Source organism: Hypanus sabinus, chromosome 10 (assembly GCF_030144855.1).
Source record: "Hypanus sabinus isolate sHypSab1 chromosome 10, sHypSab1.hap1, whole genome shotgun sequence".
Taxonomy (NCBI): Eukaryota; Metazoa; Chordata; class Chondrichthyes; order Myliobatiformes; family Dasyatidae; genus Hypanus; species Hypanus sabinus.
The window spans coordinates 151,964,843-151,986,556 of NC_082715.1; the positions used below are offsets into that span (position 1 = coordinate 151,964,843).

The following is a 21,714-nucleotide window of genomic DNA, read 5'->3' on the forward strand; positions in this document are numbered from 1 at the left end:
AACACAGCACTGAACTCTTTACCCCGATCCATTCCTACAACTCCCAACACAACACTGAACTCTTTACCCTGATCAATTCCTACAACTCCCAATACAACACTGAACTGAATACCCCGATCAATTCCTACAACTCCCAACACAGCACACTCTTTAACCCGATCCATTCCTACAACTCCCCACACAACAGTGAGTTCTTTACCCCGATCCATCCCTACAACTCCCCACACAACACTGAGCTCTTTACCCCCATCCATTCCTACAACACCCAACACTGCACTGAGCTCTTTACCCCGATCCATTCCTACAACTCCCAACTCAGCACACTCTTTAACCCAATCCATTCCTACAACTCCCCACACAACACTGAGCTCTTTACCCCGATCAATTCCTACAACTCCCAACACAGTACTGAGCTCTTTACCCCGATCCATTCCTCCAACTCCCCGCACAACACTGAGCTCTACCGATGCATTCCTACAACTCCCAACACAACACTGATGTCTTTACCCCGATCCATTCCTACAACTCCCAACACAGCACTGAGCTCTTTACCCCGATCCATTCCTACAACTCCCCGCACATCGCTGAGCTCTTTACCGATGCATTCCGACAACTCCTCACACAACAGTGATCTCTTTACCCCGATCCATTCGTACAACTCCCAACACAGCACTGAACTCTTTACCCCGATCCATTCCTACAAGTCCCAACACAACACTGAGCTCTTTACCCGAATCCATTCCTACAACTCCCAATACAAAACTGATCTCTTTACCCCGATCCATTCCTACAACTCCCCACACAACACTGAGCTCTTTACCCGGTTCCATTCCTACAACTCTCCTCAGCACACTCTTTACCCCGATCTATTCCTACAACTCCCAACACAACACTGAGCTCTTTACCCGAATCCATTCCTACAACTCCCAATACAAAACTGATCTCTTTACCCCGATCCATTCCTACAACTCCCAACACAGCACTGAGCTCTTTACCCCGATCCATTCCTACAACTCTCCTCAGCACACTCTTTACCCCGATCCATTCCTACAACTCCCAACACAGCACTGAGCTCTTTACCCCGATCAATTCCTACAACTCCCAACACAGCACTGAGCTCTTTACCCCAATCCATTCCTCCAACTCCCCGCACAACACTGAGCTCTTTACCGATGCATTCCTACAACTCCCAACACAACACTGATCTCTTTATCCCGATCCATTCCTACAACTCCCAACACAACACTGAGCTCTTTACCCCGATCCATTCCTACAACTCCCAACACAGCACTGAACTCTTTACCCCGATCCATTCCTACAACTCCCAACACAACACTGAACTCTTTACCCCGATCAATTCCTACAACTCCCAATACAACACTGAACTGAATACCCCGATCAATTCCTACAACTCCCAACACAGCACACTCTTTAACCCGATCCATTCCTACAACTCCCCACACAACAGTGAGTTCTTTACCCCGATCCATCCCTACAACTCCCCACACAACAGTGAGTTCTTTACCCCGATCCATCCCTACAACTCCCCACACAACACTGAGCTCTTTACCCCCATCCATTCCTACAACACCCAACACTGCACTGAGCTCTTTACCCCGATCCATTCCTACAACTCCCAACTCAGCACACTCTTTAACCCAATCCATTCCTACAACTCCCCACACAACACTGAGCTCTTTACCCCGATCAATTCCTACAACTCCCAACACAGTACTGAGCTCTTTACCCCGATCCATTCCTCCAACTCCCCGCACAACACTGAGCTCTACCGATGCATTCCTACAACTCCCAACACAACACTGATGTCTTTACCCCGATCCATTCCTACAACTCCCAACACAGCACTGAGCTCTTTACCCCGATCCATTCCTACAACTCCCCGCACATCGCTGAGCTCTTTACCGATGCATTCCGACAACTCCTCACACAACAGTGATCTCTTTACCCCGATCCATTCGTACAACTCCCAACACAGCACTGAACTCTTTACCCCGATCCATTCCTACAAGTCCCAACACAACACTGAACTCTTTACCGATGCATTCCTGCAACTCCCAACACAGCACTGATCTCTTTATCCCGATCCATTCCTGCAACTCCCAACACTGCACTGAGCTCTTTACCCCGATCCATTCCTACAACTCCCAACACAACACTGAGCACTTTACCCCCATCCATTCCTACAACTCCCAACACAACACTGAACTGAATACCCCGATCAATTCCTACAACTCCCAACACAGCACACTCTTTAACCCGATCCATTCCTACAACTCCCCACACAACCGTGAGTTCTTTACCCCGATCCATTCCTACAACTCCCAACACAGCACTGAGCTCTTTACCCCGATCCATTCCTACAACTCCCAACACAGCACTGAGCTCTTTACCCCGATCAATTCCTACAACTCCCAACACAGCACTGAGCTCTTTACCCCGATCCATTCCTACAACTCCCAACACAGCACTGAGCTCTTTACCCCGATCCATTCCTACAACTCCCAACACAACACTGATCTCTTTACCCCGATCTATTCCTACAACTCCCAACACAGCACTGAGCTCTTTACCCCGATCCATTCCTACAACACCCAACACAGCACTGAGCTCTTTACCCCGATCCATTCCTACAACTCCCAACACAGCACTGAGCTCTTTACCCCGATCCATTCCTACAACTCCCAACACAGCACTGAGCTCTTTACCCCGATCCATTCCTACAACTCCCAACACAACACTGATCTCTTTACCCCGATCTATTCCTACAACTCCCAACACAACACTGAGCTCTTTACCCGAATCCATTCCTACAACTCCCAATACAAAACTGATCTCTTTACCCCGATCCATTCCTACAACTCCCCACACAACACTGAGCTCTTTACCCGGTTCCATTCCTACAACTCTCCTCAGCACACTCTTTACCCCGATCTATTCCTACAACTCCCAACACAACACTGAGCTCTTTACCCGAATCCATTCCTACAACTCCCAATACAAAACTGATCTCTTTACCCCGATCCATTCCTACAACTCCCAACACAGCACTGAGCTCTTTACCCCAATCCATTCCTCCAACTCCCCGCACAACACTGAGCTCTTTACCGATGCATTCCTACAACTCCCAACACAACACTGAGCTCTTTACCCCGATCCATTCCTACAACTCCCAACACAACAGTGAGTTCTTTACCCCGATCCATTCCTACAACTCCCAACACAGCACTGAGCTCTTTACCCCGATCCATTCCTACAACTCCCAACACAACACTGAACTCTTTACCCTGATCAATTCCTACAACTCCCAATACAACACTGAACTGAATACCCCGATCAATTCCTACAACTCCCAACACAGCACACTCTTTAACCCGATCCATTCCTACAACTCCCCACACAACAGTGAGTTCTTTACCCCGATCCATCCCTACAACTCCCCACACAACAGTGAGTTCTTTACCCCGATCCATCCCTACAACTCCCCACACAACACTGAGCTCTTTACCCCCATCCATTCCTACAACACCCAACACTGCACTGAGCTCTTTACCCCGATCCATTCCTACAACTCCCAACTCAGCACACTCTTTAACCCAATCCATTCCTACAACTCCCCACACAACACTGAGCTCTTTACCCCGATCAATTCCTACAACTCCCAACACAGTACTGAGCTCTTTACCCCGATCCATTCCTCCAACTCCCCGCACAACACTGAGCTCTACCGATGCATTCCTACAACTCCCAACACAGCACTGAGCTCTTTACCCCGATCAATTCCTACAACTCCCAACACAGCACTGAGCTCTTTACCCCGATCCATTCCTACAACTCCCAACACAGCACTGAGCTCTTTACCCCGATCCATTCCTACAACTCCCAACACAACACTGATCTCTTTACCCCGATCTATTCCTACAACTCCCAACACAGCACTGAGCTCTTTACCCCGATCCATTCCTACAACACCCAACACAGCACTGAGCTCTTTACCCCGATCCATTCCTACAACTCCCAACACAGCACTGAACTCTTTACCCCGATCCATTCCTACAACACCCAACACAGCACTGAGCTCTTTACCCCGATCCATTCCTACAACTCCCAACACAGCACTGAGCTCTTTACCCCGATCCATTCCTACAACTCCCAACACAGCACTGAGCTCTTTACCCCGATCCATTCCTACAACTCCCAACACAACACTGATCTCTTTACCCCGATCTATTCCTACAACTCCCAACACAACACTGAGCTCTTTACCCGAATCCATTCCTACAACTCCCAATACAAAACTGATCTCTTTACCCCGATCCATTCCTACAACTCCCCACACAACACTGAGCTCTTTACCCGGTTCCATTCCTACAACTCTCCTCAGCACACTCTTTACCCCGATCTATTCCTACAACTCCCAACACAACACTGAGCTCTTTACCCGAATCCATTCCTACAACTCCCAACACAGCACTGAGCTCTTTACCCCGATCCATTCCTACAACTCTCCTCAGCACACTCTTTACCCCGATCCATTCCTACAACTCCCAACACAGCACTGAGCTCTTTACCCCGATCAATTCCTACAACTCCCAACACAGCACTGAGCTCTTTACCCCAATCCATTCCTCCAACTCCCCGCACAACACTGAGCTCTTTACCGATGCATTCCTACAACTCCCAACACAACACTGAGCTCTTTATCCTGATCCATTCCTACAACTCCCAACACAGCACTGAACTCTTTACCCCGATCCATTCCTACAACTCCCAACACAACACTGAACTCTTTACCCTGATCAATTCCTACAACTCCCAATACAACACTGAACTGAATACCCCGATCAATTCCTACAACTCCCAACACAGCACACTCTTTAACCCGATCCATTCCTACAACTCCCCACACAACAGTGAGTTCTTTACCCCGATCCATCCCTACAACTCCCCACACAACAGTGAGTTCTTTACCCCGATCCGTCCCTACAACTCCCCACACAACACTGAGCTCTTTACCCCCATCCATTCCTACAACACCCAACACTGCACTGAGCTCTTTACCCCGATCCATTCCTACAACTCCCAACTCAGCACACTCTTTAACCCAATCCATTCCTACAACTCCCCACACAACACTGAGCTCTTTACCCCGATCAATTCCTACAACTCCCAACACAGTACTGAGCTCTTTACCCCGATCCATTCCTCCAACTCCCCGCACAACACTGAGCTCTACCGATGCATTCCTACAACTCCCAACACAACACTGATGTCTTTACCCCGATCCATTCCTACAACTCCCAACACAGCACTGAGCTCTTTACCCCGATCCATTCCTACAACTCCCCGCACATCGCTGAGCTCTTTACCGATGCATTCCGACAACTCCTCACACAACAGTGATCTCTTTACCCCGATCCATTCGTACAACTCCCAACACAGCACTGAACTCTTTACCCCGATCCATTCCTACAAGTCCCAACACAACACTGAACTCTTTACCGATGCATTCCTGCAACTCCCAACACAGCACTGATCTCTTTATCCCGATCCATTCCTGCAACTCCCAACACTGCACTGAGCTCTTTACCCCGATCCATTCCTACAACTCCCAACACAACACTGAGCACTTTACCCCCATCCATTCCTACAACTCCCAACACAACACTGAACTGAATACCCCGATCAATTCCTACAACTCCCAACACAGCACACTCTTTAACCCGATCCATTCCTACAACTCCCCACACAACCGTGAGTTCTTTACCCCGATCCATTCCTACAACTCCCAACACAGCACTGAGCTCTTTACCCCGATCCATTCCTACAACTCCCAACACAGCACTGAGCTCTTGACCCCGATCCATTCCTACAACTCCCAATACAACACTGAACTGAATACCCCGATCAATTCCTACAACTCCCAACTCAGCACTGAGCTCTTTACCGATCCATTCCTACAACTCCCAACTCAGCACACTCTTTAACCCGATCCATCCCTACAACTCCCCACACAACACTGAGCTCTTTACCCCCATCCATTCCTACAACACCCAACACAGCACTGAGCTCTTTACCCCGATCCATTCCTACAACTCTCCTCAGCACACTCTTTACCCCGATCCATTCCTCCAACTCCCCGCACAACACTGAGCTCTTTACCGATGCATTCCTACAACTCCCAACACAACACTGATCTCTTTATCCCGATCCATTCCTACAACTCCCAACACAGCACTGAGCTCTTTACCCCGATCCATTCCTACAACTCCCAACACAGCACTGACCTCTTGACCCCGATCGATTCCTACAACTCCCAACACAGCACTGAGCTCTTTACCGATCCATTCCTACAACTCCCAACTCAGCACTGATCTCTTTACCCCGATCCATTCCTACAACTCCCAACACTACACTGAGTTCTTTACCCCGATCCATTCCTTCAAGTCCCAACACAGCACTGATCTCTTTACCCCGATCCATTCGTACAACTCAGAACACAACACTGAGCTCTTTACCCCGATCAATTCATACAACTCCCAACACAGCATTGAGCTCTTGACCCCGATCCATTCCTCCAACTCCCAATACAACACTGAACTGAATACCCCGATCCATTCCTCCAACTCCCAATACAACACTGAGCTCTTTACCGATCCATTCCTACAACTCCCAACTCAGCACACTCTTTAACCCGATCCATTCCTACTACTCCCCACACAACACTGAGCTCTTTACCCCCATCCATTCCTACAACTCCCAACACAACACTGAGCTCTTTACCCCGATCCATTTGTACAACTCCCAACACAACACTGAGCTCTTTACCGCGATCCATTCGTACAACTCCCAACACAACACTGAGCTCTTTACCCCGATCCATTCGTACAACTCCCAACACAGCACTGATCTCTTTACCCCGATCTATTCCTACAACCCCCGACACAACACTGAGCTCTTTACCCCGATCCATTCCTACAACTCCCAACACAACACTGAGCTCTTTTCCCCGATCAATTCCTACAACCCCCGACACAGCACTAATCTCTTTACTCCGATCCATTCCGAGAACACCCAACACAGCACTGAGCGCTTTACCCCGATCCATTCCTACAACTCTCCTTAGCACACTCTTTACCCCGATCCATTCCTACAACTCCCAACACAACACTGAGCTCTTTACCCCGATCAATTCCTACAACTCCCAACACAACACTGAGCTCTTTACCCCGATCCATTCCTACAACTCCCAACACAGCACTGTGCTCTTTACCGATCCATTCCTACAACTCCCAACACAACACTGAGCTCTTTTCCCCGATCAATTCCTACAACCCCCGACACAGCACTAATCTCTTTACTCCGATCCATTACTGCAACTCCCAACACAACACTGAACTCTTTACCCCGATCAATTCCTACAACTCCCAACACAACACTGATCTCTTTATCCCGATCCATTCCTACAACTCCCAACACAGCACTGAGCTCTTTACCCCGATCTATTCCTACAACTCCCAACACAACACTGAGCTCTTTACCCGAATCCATTCCTACAACTCCCAATACAAAACTGATCTCTTTACCCCGATCCATTCCTACAACTCCCAACACAACACTGATCTCTTTACCCCGATCCATTCCTACAACTCCCAACACAGTACTAAGCTCTTTACCCCGATCCATTCGTACAACTCTCCTTAGCACACTCTTTACCCCGATCCATTCCTACAACACCCAACACAGCACTGAGCTCTTTACCCCGATCCATTCCTACAACTCTCCTCAGCACACTCTTTACCCCGATCCATTCCTACAACTCCCAACACAGCACTGAGCTCTTTACCCCGATCAATTCCTACAACTCCCAACACAGCACTGAGCTCTTTACCCCGATCCATTCCTCCAACTCCCCGCACAACACTGAGCTCTTTACCGATGCATTCCTACAACTCCCAACACAACACTGATCTCTTTATCCCGATCCATTCCTACAACTCCCAACAGAACACTGATCTCTTTACCCCGATCCATTCCTACAACTCCCAACACAGCACTGAGCTCTTTACCCCGATCCATTCGTACAACTCCCAACACAACACTGAGCTCTTTACCCCGATCCATTCCTACAACTCCCAACACAACAGTGAGTTCTTTACCCCGATCCATTCCTACAACTCCCAACACAGCACTGAACTCTTTACCCCGATCCATTCCTACAACTCCCAACACAACACTGAACTCTTTAACCCGATCAATTCCTACAACTCCCAATACAACACTGAACTGAATACCCCGATCAATTCCTACAACTCCCAACACAGCACACTCTTTAACCCGATCCATTCCTACAACTCCCCACACAACAGTGAGTTCTTTACCCCGATCCATCCCTACAACTCCCCACACAACAGTGAGTTCTTTACCCCGATCCATCCCTACAACTCCCCACACAACACTGAGCTCTTTACCCCCATCCATTCCTACAACTCCCCACACAACACTGAGCTCTTTACCGATCCATTCCTACAACTCCCAACTCAGCACACGCTTTAACCCGATCCATTCCTACTACTCCCCACACAACACTGAGCTCTTTACCCCCATCCATTCCTACAACTCCCAACACAACACTGAGCTCTTTACCGCGATCCATTCGTACAACTCCCAACACAACACTGAGCTCTTTACCCCGATCCATTCGTACAACTCCCAACACAACACTGAGCTCTTTTCCCCGATCAATTCCTACAACCCCCGACACAGCACTAATCTCTTTACTCCGATCCATTCCGAGAACACCCAACACAGCACTGATCTCTTTACCCCGATCTATTCCTACAACCCCCGACACAATACTGAGCTCTTTACCCCGATCCATTCCTACAACTCCCAACACAACACTGAGCTCTTTTCCCCGATCAATTCCTACAACCCCCGACACAGCACTAATCTCTTTACTCCGATCCATTCCGAGAACACCCAACACAGCACTGAGCGCTTTACCCCGATCCATTCCTACAACTCTCCTTAGCACACTCTTTACCCCGATCCATTCCTACAACTCCCAACACAACACTGAGCTCTTTACCCCAATCCATTCGTACAACTCCCAACACAACACTGATCTCTTTACCCCGATCCATTCCTCCAACTCCCTGCACAACACTGAGCTCTTTACCGATGCATTCCTACAACCCCCAACACAACACTGATCTCTTTACCCCGATGCATTCCTACAACTCCCAACACAACACTGAGCTCTTTACCCCGATCAATTCCTACAACTGCCAACACAGCACTGTGCTCTTTACCGATCCATTCCTACAACTCCCAACACAACACTGAGCTCTTTTCCCCGATCAATTCCTACAACCCCCGACACAGCACTAATCTCTTTACTCCGATCCATTACTGCAACTCCCAACACAACACTGAACTCTTTACCCCGATCAATTCCTACAACTCCCAACACAACACTGATCTCTTTATCCCGATCCATTCCTACAACTCCCAACACAGCACTGAGCTCTTTACCCCGATCTATTCCTACAACTCCCAACACAACACTGAGCTCTTTACCCGAATCCATTCCTACAACTCCCAATACAAAACTGATCTCTTTACCCCGATCCATTCCTACAACTCCCAACACAACACTGATCTCTTTACCCCGATCCATTCCTACAACTCCCAACACAGCACTGAGCTCTTTACCCCGATCCATTCGTACAACTCTCCTTAGCACACTCTTTACCCCGATCCATTCCTACAACACCCAACACAGCACTGAGCTCTTTACCCCGATCCATTCCTACAACTCTCCTCAGCACACTCTTTACCCCGATCCATTCCTACAACTCCCAACACAGCACTGAGCTCTTTACCCCGATCAATTCCTACAACTCCCAACACAGCACTGAGCTCTTTACCCCGATCCATTCCTCCAACTCCCCGCACAACACTGAGCTCTTTACCGATGCATTCCTACAACTCCCAACACAACACTGATCTCTTTATCCCGATCCATTCCTACAACTCCCAACAGAACACTGATCTCTTTACCCCGATCCATTCCTACAACTCCCAACACAGCACTGAGCTCTTTACCCCGATCCATTCGTACAACTCCCAACACAACACTGAGCTCTTTACCCCGATCCATTCCTACAACTCCCAACACAACAGTGAGTTCTTTACCCCGATCCATTCCTACAACTCCCAACACAGCACTGAACTCTTTACCCCGATCCATTCCTACAACTCCCAACACAACACTGAACTCTTTACCCCGATCAATTCCTAAAACTCCCAACACAGCACACTCTTTAACCCGATCCATTCCTACAACTCCCCACACAACAGTGAGTTCTTTACCCCGATCCATCCCTACAACTCCCCACACAACAGTGAGTTCTTTACCCCGATCCATCCCTACAACTCCCCACACAACACTGAGCTCTTTACCCCCATCCATTCCTACAACACCCAACACTGCACTGAGCTCTTTACCCCGATCCATTCCTACAACTCCCAACTCAGCACACTCTTTAACCCAATCCATTCCTACAACTCCCCACACAACACTGAGCTCTTTACCCCGATCAATTCCTACAACTCCCAACACAGTACTGAGCTCTTTACCCCGATCCATTCCTCCAACTCCCCGTACAACACTGAGCTCTACCGATGCATTCCTACAACTCCCAACACAACACTGATGTCTTTACCCCGATCCATTCCTACAACTCCCAACACAGCACTGAGCTCTTTACCCCGATCCATTCCTACAACTCCCCGCACATCGCTGAGCTCTTTACCGATGCATTCCGACAACTCCTCACACAACAGTGATCTCTTTACCCCGATCCATTCGTACAACTCCCAACACAGCACTGAACTCTTTACCCCGATCCATTCCTACAAGTCCCAACACAACACTGAACTCTTTACCGATGCATTCCTGCAACTCCCAACACTGCACTGAGCTCTTTACCCCGATCCATTCCTACAACTCCCAACACAACACTGAGCACTTTACCCCCATCCATTCCTACAACTCCCAACACAACACTGAACTGAATACCCCGATCAATTCCTACAACTCCCAACACAGCACACTCTTTAACCCAATCCATTCCTACAACTCCCCACACAACCGTGAGTTCTTTACGCCGATCCATTCCTACAACTCCCAACACAGCACTGAGCTCTTTACCCCGATCCATTCCTACAACTCCCAACACAGCACTGAGCTCTTGACCCCGATCCATTCCTACAACTCCCAATACAACACTGAACTGAATACCCCGATCAATTCCTACAACTCCCAACTCAGCACTGAGCTCTTTACCGATCCATTCCTACAACTCCCAACTCAGCACACTCTTTAACCCGATCCATTCCTACTACTCCCCACACAACACTGAGCTCTTTACCCCGATTCATTCCTACAACTCCCAACACAACACTGAGCTCTTTACCCCCATCCATTCCTACAACACCCAACACAGCACTGAGCTCTTTACCCCGATCCATTCCTACAACTCTCCTCAGCACACTCTTTACCCCGATCCATTCCTCCAACTCCCCGCACAACACTGAGCTCTTTACCGATGCATTCCTACAACTCCCAACACAACACTGATCTCTTTATCCCGATCCATTCCTACAACTCCCAACACAGCACTGAGCTCTTTACCCCGATCCATTCGTACAACTCCCAACACAGCACTGAGCTCTTTACCCCGATCCATTCCTACAACTCCCAACACAGCACTGAACTCTTTACCCCGATCAATTCCTACAACTCCCAACACAGCACTGACCTCTTGACCCCGATCGATTCCTACAACTCCCAATACAACACTGAACTGAATACCCCGATCAATTCCTACAACACCCAACACTGCACTGAGCTCTTTACCGATCAATTCCTACAACTCCCAACTCAGCACACTCTTTAACCCGATCCATTCCTACAACTCCCAACACAGCACTGATCTCTTTACCCCGATCCATTCCTACAACTCCCAACACAGCACTGAGTTCTTTACCCCGATCCATTCCTACAACTCCCAACACAACACTGAACTCTTTACCCCGATCAATTCCTACAACTCCCAACACAGCACTGAGCTCTTTACCGATCCATTCCTACAACTCCCAACTCAGCACACTCTTTACCCCGATCAATTCTTACAACTCCCAACACAGTACTGAGCTCTTTTCCCCGATCCATTCCTCCAACTCCCCGCACAACACTGAGCTCTACCGATGCATTCCTACAACTCCCAACACAACACTGATGTCTTTACCCCGATCCATTCCTACAACTCCCAACACAGCACTGAGCTCTTTACCCCGATCCATTCCTACAACTCCCCGCACATCGCTGAGCTCTTTACCGATGCATTCCGACAACTCCTAACACAACAGTGATCTCTTTACCCCGATCCATTCCTACAACTCCCAACACAACACTGAAATCTTTACCCCGATCCATTCCTACGAGTCCCAACACAACACTGAACTCTTTACCGATGCATTCCTGCAACTCCCAACACAGCACTGATCTCTTTATCCCGATCCATTCCTACAACTTTCAACACAACACTGAGCTCTTTACCCCGATGCATTCCTTCAACTCCCCGCACAACACTGAGCTCTTTACCCCGATCCATTCCTACAACTCCCAACACAACACTGATCTGTTTATCCCGATCCATTCCTACAACTCCCAACACAACACTGAGCTCCTTACCCGGATCCATTCGTACAACTCCCAACACAACACTGAGCTTTTTACCCCGATCCATTCCTACAACTCCCAACACAGCACTGATCTCTTTACCCCGATCCATTCCTACAACTCCCAATACAACACTGAGCTCTTTACCCCGATCCATTCCTCCAACTCCCAACACAACACTGAGCTCTTTACCCCGATCCATTCCTACAACTCCCAACACAGCACTGATCTCTTTACCCCGATCCATTCCTACAACTCCCAATACAACACTGAGCTCTTTACCCCGATCCATTCCTCCAACTCCCAACGCAGCACTGAGCTCTTTACCCCGATCCATTCCTACAACACTGAGCTCTTTACCGATGAATTCCTGCTACTCCCAACACAGCACTGAACCCTTTACCGCGATCAATTCCTATAACTCCCAACACAGCACTGAGCTCTTTACCCCAATACATTCCTGCAACTCCTAATGTAGCACTGAGCTCTTTACCCCGATCCAGTAATTCCAGTGTAGCACCGAGTATGCTCATCACCCCAATCCATTCCTACAATTTAGGTCCCACACAATAGGTCTAACTTTTTGGTTCTTTTTTGGGCATTTTGCTTGATCTTCCCTTCCCAATTATGTGATGATCTGTTCAACCAAAGAGAAACTTAACTTTTGCCTAATTGTCCAGCTGTGCTGTTTTTAGAGAATAGATGTAAAATTGTGGAATGGAATATCTACAAAATCTCTGGAATCCTGCTCTGGATTTTTTCTGGTGCTATTGTTGAATAAATTCTTTTGAGATCATGATTCACAAAACTGGCATGCAGCATGGTGCGCAAGCTCATACAGAAATACATGCAGTGAGAAGAGCTGTTCTGCAAACTCATCCTGTTTGTTCTGTAGTTTAGATAAGTTAAAGGAGGTCTCACTGATGCTAATAAAATTCTTAAAGGCCTAGGACTGGGTAGACAGTTTCAGAATGGAGGTTGATCATTTGAGATTAAGATACAGAGATGTTTTCTTACTGGGAGTTTAGGGCAGATTTGTAAAAAAAAATTAACGGGTTGCTCAGAATTTGGAGCTATCTCCTCTGATTAAAAGAAACATATTTGTAGATGTGAATGGCAGATGGGTGGAATCACGGGTTGTAATGCTGGAAAATGGGATATCAGCGAGATATTGATGAATGGTGGAGCAGGCTTGACTGATCGATCACGTGCTCCAGAAAGGTTGGACACTTTCAATGAAGTGAATTTTAAGGCAGCAAAATTAAAACCTATGCTTCCCCCCCTCCACCCCACCCCCAATGTAAAGGCATTACTGTTGAGCACTTTTGTTTTAGCTCTGTGTTTTTGAAAGCAATGTGCATACACTCATTTGAGTTAGTACTATTTGTAAGAGCTCACTATCTGAAAAGAAGGGAGGAACTGTTGTGATTCTTCACCTTTACTTCATCTTAAGTTCAATGAGTTGTACATGTGTTAACTTTAGTTGAGCTAAATGGTGAGAAACTTTCAAAAGCCTAGTAGGGTGTGTCTCACCCTTCAGGCAATTGAACTTCAAACCCTATAGCAGAGTTATTTTGTGTTTTAATCTGTCACATTATGTTTGGGATATCCCATTGCCTGATCAGCTGTATATGTATAATTCCACAGGTTGCATTTCCCCCAGCTGGCTTTGCGACGCAGGTTAGGCCAGCTAAGCTGTATGTCCAAGCCTGCACTCAAGCTCCGTACCTGGCCTCTGTCTTTTCTCTATTTCTTCCTGCCATTTAGTGTCCTTAAGCCTCTTGCAAAAGTAGGATGGCGACCAACAAGCAGGGTAAGTGTGTGTTATTTCTAGGTTTGTCGGGGGGTGGGGGTATGGGGGTTAAGGTGAGGCAAGGGTTAATCCTGGCATCCACATCTTGCCTACTGTTTACAGTACAATATACTTCTGATGAATAATTATATGCTGTGATTTATGGTATGCCCACCGATCTGTTTCTGAACCTAGCAGTGACTTGTAGGGAGTAATAATGTTAATGACTGTTTTGATGAAGGGAGCAGGTGTCTGGATTTTGACTGTGCTTGTGTATTCTGCTTTTATCATACTTATTCATGCCCCAATACTGGCTCAATGCTGGTGCCTGTGTGCTGTCTGAGTCAAACAGTAAAATTGTCCTTATCATTAATACCTCTGCATTGATCACTTCAGATACAGTCCTATTTAATTTTTATCTGACTACACTGCTGAGAAGCAGGTTGGGGCCTTTTGCCATGTTGAAGGTGCTATATCAAATCAAGTCATTATGATTCAAATCAACAACTGCATATAACAGAAATCTGAAATGAAAACAGAGTAAGTTGGAAACATTCAAGAAGTTGGGTAGCATCCAAGAAGGAGAAACAGTTTGGATGAGAAGTCTTTCACTCAAAATGTTAACTCTTCCTCTTACCACAGTTGCAGCCTGGCCTGCTGAGTGTTTCCAATGTTTTCTGTTTCATTAAGTCTGTCGTTGATTTGCATTCACTCCTCTGCCTGCTTTGTTGAAAGGATTTGAATTGTATCCACGGAATTATGTTAATTAGAAACTGCCACACAGCTGTTCATCTGTGTGTGGCCACTCCTTTGGTAGTATTGTTTCTGAAGTTGAAGTTGTGTATAGACTCTGAGTCAAAGCATAGAACCTAACCCATCAGTCAGTGCAATGAGTGGTGATCAGATCACTTTCTCTTTTCATAGAAATGTGAAGTATGAGCAGACTGTTGCAATTTGCAGACAATATGATGCCAGCATTGTAATGTTCTTGGCTCAGCTCCACTTTACTACTGTGCTGGACTAAAATATCACAGTTTGTTCGGTTCCATCAGTTTTGCTGCTGGAGTTCTGTGTCTGATTCAAAACATGGCCTATGATGATTTTTTTCATCTCGAACACCAGGATTTGGGCTTGTATATGTATGATGGTTTTTGACATTGGAAAAGTTGATTGATAAATCTAATTTGTGGTCCTCCTTTTCATTTGATGAAACAAGATAGGCTGAGAATTCAGTGCAAATCAACTGATTGGGTCATGTACAATGTCCTCAATTTTTAGTTGAGTCATCTTGGAATGAAACTTTGGGGCAAAAAACCCTCAATTTCAGAACTTAATCTCATTAACCAAGCTCCAGAATCTTTTCTGGCTTGCTGTGGGCTTCCATTGACTCAGGTTTAAGCATTGAAGCAGTGAGATCTTTTTCCACCATTAAATTACACACCCACCAAGCTTTTGTTTTCAATTTGGATGTAAGATGGAAACTTGTACAATATTTTACCTGAGAGTAATAGTGCTATTTATTGACAATTTTTAAAACAAAGCCTAATTCCCCTTTTGTTAAGTCCATATTGTTAAAGAAAACAGTACTCAAATCCACTTGGGTTTAACATAGAGAGGACCACAATGCACTGACGGGGCTTGGAGTATAGTGATAACCCACAGACTTCAGTATGGAAGCTACCAGTTTTGGAGCATTAATAATGATAGAAAGTGGACTCCTGAGCTCTCGATCTATGTCATTATGACCTTGTACCTTATTGCCTACTTGCACTGCACTTTCTCTGTAACTGAATACTATATTCTGCATTATGTTTATGGTTTTTCCTTGTTAAACTCCATGCACTTTTGTAAAGAATTGATCAATGAATGGTATGCAAGATATTGTTCACTGAACCTAGGTACTGGTAACAGTCAGCCAATTTTCCAATTTCTGGACTCTTCAATTGCTGCTGTTCCCAAAAATCCATGTCTGAATCTCTCCAATCAGTTTTTTTTTTAAGAAGTAGTGAGAGAAGAGTTAGAAAATCATAAGATAATACGGCAAACTCAATGGTTTAAGGGAGACAATGTTTGAAAAACTTGGTGTTTTTGAGGATGTAATTGGAATTGCGGATGATGGGAATGAGTGGATGCAGCTCGTTTAGATTTTCAACATAGAAGCTGGATGATTCATGAAGCCTAACTTTGTGGTTGTGCGGGGCATCAAAAGGTTACTTCTGGCATAACAGGATGAGGAGTTTGCAGGAGCATCCTCATTCTCAGTAGCAGGGGTAAGCACAGGAGTGCTAGAGAAATCTGAAGCCTCCATTCATCCAGAAGTTGGTACTGGTTCCAAGTATCCTCCTGAGAACGATGCCATTAGAAGCCTGTCCTCAGCCACTTCTCTTCTCCACGTGATACGAAGAAACAGTAGAGAGCATTGGATAAACAAGGGCCACAGGACCAGACAGCAATCTGGCCATGTTACTGAAGACCTCTGCTTCAGAACTAACTGCACCTCTGGTCAGTACAGTTACAGTTGAAGTCAGAAGTTTACATACATTTAAACTCAGTTTTTTGCAATTCCTGACATTTAATCCTAGAAAAAATTCCCATCTTAGATCAGTTAGGATCACCACTTTATTTTAAGAATGTGAAATGTCCGAATAATAGTATAGAGAATGATTTATTTCAGCTTTTATTTCTTTAATCACTTTTCCAGTGGGTCAGAAGTTTACATACACTTTGTTAGTATTTGGTAGCATTTCCTTTAAATTGTTTAATTTGGGTCAAACGTTTTGGGAAGCCTTCCACAAGCTTCTACAGTAAGTTGCTGGAATTTTGTTCCATTCCTCCAGACAGAACTGGTGTAACTGAGTCATCAGGTTTGTAGGCCTCCTTGCTCGCACACGCTTTTTCAGTTCTGCCTACAAATCTTCTATCGGATTGAGGTCAGGGCTTTGTGATGGCCACTCCAATACCTTGAATTTGTTGTCCTTAAGCAATTTTGCCACAACTTTGGAGGTATGCTCATTTGGAAGACCCATTCGCGACCGAGCTGTAACTTCCTGGCTGGTGTCTTGAGATGTTGCTTCAATATATCCACATAATTTTCCTTCCTCATTATGCCATCTATTTTGTGAAGTGCACCAATCCCTCCTGCAGCAAAGCACCCCCACAACATGATGCTGCCACCTCTATGCTTCACAGTTGGGATGGTGTTCTTCAGCTTGCAAGCCTTACCCTTTTTCCTCAAAATATAACAATGGTCATTATAGCCAAACAGTTCAATTTTTGTTTCATTGGACCAGAGGACATTTCTCTAAAACGTAAGATCTTTGTCTCCATGTGCAGTTGCAAACTGTAGTCTGGCTTTTTTATGGCAGTTTTGGAATTGTGAGAAACTGAGTTTAAATGTATTTGGCTAAGGTGTATGTAAACTTCTGACTTCAACTGTACTTCACTGAGATCTACCTAACAATATGTTATTGCCTCTTCATTAAAATTAGGACAAATCTAGATGGGATCATTGCTATGCTCAATTATTGGCAAAGTTTTGGAAGGTATCATCAACAGTTTACCAAGTATTACTTAATCAATAAACTGCTCGTTGGTACCTGGTTATGGGTTTTGAGAGGACCACTTGTCTCCAGACCCCATTACAGCCTTGCTCCAAACATGGACCTAAGAGCTCACTTCATGAAGTGAGGTAAGTGTGACCACACTTGATATCAAGGTAGCATTTGTCTCTGACAACAAAAAGCCCTTGGAAAAACTGGGCAACGGGGGGAGCCTACTGTTTGGAGCCATCCCAGTCCACAAATTCACTCCAGGAAGCATCCTAGGCCTAACCATCTTCAACTGTTATATCTTCCTTCCTTCCTTCCATTATATGGTCAGGTGTTCATCAAAGAGCACAATGGTCAATTCCATAAGTGACCTCAGTAGCTGGAGCAGTCTATACTTGTAGGAGCTAAACATGATTTGGGCATGGGCTAGGAAGTGGCAAGAAGGATTTGTGCCGCTAATATATGGGTAATGATTATTACCTCCAGCAAGAGAATCTAACCATCTCCATTTTGAGTGGTTTTGCATCACCAAGTTTCCCATCATCAAGATCTTGGGGAGGTGGGGTGGTCATAAGACCTATAACGTGTATTGTAGTTATTCTCCCAGGCTACTCTGTAAGCACATTGAATATCAGTAACCATTACCAAACAGGTAATTTAGGTTACCAAACCTAAATCCTTCAAATTGCTGCCCAGAGCACTGAGGGAGAAACCTTAACCAGGAGGACTGTAATGGTTGAAGGATGATATTGAAGCACTGCGTACAATTCTCATTGCCACACATTAGGAAAAATATAGTTGCGCTGCTGAGAGTGCAGAGGAGAATCACCAGGACATTTCCTGGACTGGAAGATTTTAGTTATGGGGAAAGATTGCATGGGCTTGGCTTATTTTCCTTGGAGTGAACAAGACTGAAGGATAATCTTGTAGGACAAGGGTTCCCAACCTGAGGTCCACAAACTGCTTGGTTAATGGTAGGGGTCCATGGCATAAAAAAGGTTAGGAAACCCTGTTGTAGGAGCACTCAAGGGGTGCAGCTAGTTCCATGGTAGGGGTGTCAAAAATGAAAGGGCGCGGGTTTATTGTGAGTTGTAGAGGTTTTAAAGGAAATTTAAGAATGAAGTTTACATAGAATGCTTATATCTTGAATGCTACCAGGTGATGGAATCAAGTACAATTACTGCACTTATGATTCATTCAGACAGGCACTTGTACGCAAGGCATGGAAAGATCCTAATGTGTGCAAATGGGATTAGTGTAGATGGCAGACAGGTCAGTGTGGATATGATGGGATGTTTCAATACTGTACAACTCTGGCATACCACGTTACTGCTGGCTCAGACAGTAATGTACAGATCCTTACAACTGAACAACTAAGACAGTTTTGAGACTCAGACTAGATTTATACCTGAACAAATCCCTATTTCAAAAATCTTTGTTTGCAGAGATAGATTAGGTATGTTGACAGAAAGCCAAATGTTGGGGTAATCATTTTTTGGAAAGACCGCAACTTAGGGCCCTATTATTGCACATATATTAGTTAAAATCTGCGTTAAAACACCATGAACTATTTAACTTTGCTTGATGACGTGTTAATACTAAATAATGGAATAACTTCTGTTATGAAAATGATTACTTGATGGTTTGTATTTATATGTATATTTTAGTACTCTTAATGAATAAATTATATTTTCAGATTTAAAAAATGGATCATTTCAGGTTGGTGAACCTTAATTAGTAGGATACAACAGGAATTGCTAATTACAGTCTAAATTAAAGACTTCGGCAAAGGCACTGGGCGTCAGAACTTCACTGATTTATGAATAGGTGTAAAGTGGGGAAAACACAGACTGCAAAGGGATGTAAGTAGATGGAGTGGGCAAGTAATGTGGAGCATTACAGTTATCTACTGGAAGAAACAGAAATGCAAGCTATTTAAATGCAATGAGACTGTTTAATGCTGATGTTCAGTGAAATCCTGTTGTTCCTTTAGAAGTAACACAAAATTAAATTGGAGGTAAAGCATGTAAATTGGGAGACAAATTGGTTATCAACATAATTCTAGGGCTGATTAAATATAAAAGTAGTAAAGGCTTGTTACAAATGTACACGACACTAGTGAGACCTCGCCTGCAGAACTATTCGTTTCGCCTTACTGCTTAAGGGGAGAAAGACTTGCTTTGGAAGTAGTGCAGAACAAGGTTCAATCAGTTGATTCCAAGTATAAAGGGATAATCTTGAAAGATTTAGCAGGTGTGCTCTCAAGTTAGAATGAGAAATACTGATATACTAGCTCAGAAGGTCTGTGAGGGGAAGCGGATACAATATAGAGCGAATGCTAAGAGGATGTTTCCGTTGGAGAAATAGAACTAGAACCATAGAAAATATACAGCACAGCTGTGCTGAACATATCCTTACCTAGGCTTTACCAATCGTTCTCTATTTTTCTAAGCTTAGAATGCTAGGAATATTGTAAGAAAGGTGGATGAGCTTAGAGCATGGATTGATACCTGGAAATAAGATGTTGTAGCTATTAGTGAAACATGGTTGCAGGAGGGGTGTGACTGGCAACTAAATATTCCTGGATTTCGTTGCTTCAGGTGTGATAGAATCAGAGGGGCAAGAGGGGGAGGTGTTGCATTGCTTGTCAGAGAAAATTTTACAGCTGTGCTTTGGCAGGATAGATTAGACGGAGGTTATTTGGGTGGAATTGAGGAATGGAAAAGGTGCAGTAACACTTACAGGAGTGTATTATAGACCACCTAATGGGGAGCGAGATTTGGAAGAGCAAATTTGCAAAGAGATAGCAGATATTTGTAGTAAGCACAAGGTTGTGATTGTGGGAGATTTTAATTTTCCACACAGACTGGGAAGCTGATTCTGTAAAAAGGGCTGGATGGTTTGGAGTTTGTAAAATGTGTGCAGGATAGTTTTTTGCAGCAATACATAGAGGTACCAACTAGAGAAGGGGCAGTGTTGGATCTCCTGTTAGGGAATGAGATAGGTCAGGTGACAGAGGTATGTGTTGGGGAGCACTTCAGGTCCAGTGATCACAATGCCATTAGTTTCAATATAATTATGGAGAAGGATAGGTCTGGATTTTTGATTGGAGAAAGGCTAACTTTGAGGAGATGCGAAAGGATTTAGGAGTGGGCTGGGACAATTTGTTTTATGGAAAGGATGTAATAGAGAAATGGAGGTCATTTAAAAGTGAAATTTTCAGGGTACAGAAGCTTTATGTTCCTGTTAGGTTGAAAGGAAAGGTTAAAAGTTTGAGAGAGCCATGGTTTTCAAGGGATATTGGAAACTTGGTTCGGAAAAAGAGAAATATCTACAATAAATATAGGCAGCATGGAATAAATGAGGTGCTCGAGGAATATAAAGAATGTAAAAAGAATCTTAACAAAGAAATTAGTAAAGCTAAAAGAAGATATGAGGTTGCTTTGGCAAGAAAGGTGAAAATAAATCCAAAGGGTTTCTACACTTATTAATAGCAAAAGGATAGTGAGGGATAAAATTGGTTTCTTAGAGAATCAGAGTGAACACCTATGTGTGGAGCCAAAAGAGATGGGGGAGATTTTGAACAATTTCTTTTCTTCAGTATT

General features: G+C 45.1%; 1 protein-coding gene across 6 annotated transcripts in view; it reads left to right on the forward strand.

The window, feature by feature from the left end:
• Positions 1 to 21,714, forward strand: part of pisd (phosphatidylserine decarboxylase) — a 273,060-nt gene that overhangs the window by 217,387 nt on the left and 33,959 nt on the right. For 2 of the 6 annotated variants that reach the window (XM_059983262.1, XM_059983265.1), the window contains exon 2: positions 14,417 to 14,582. The exons of the other annotated variants lie outside the window; for them this stretch is intronic. In XM_059983262.1, the coding sequence (XP_059839245.1) occupies positions 14,417 to 14,582 (166 nt within the window). The remainder of the gene's footprint in view (positions 1 to 14,416; positions 14,583 to 21,714) is intronic. 6 annotated transcript variants of the gene reach the window in all.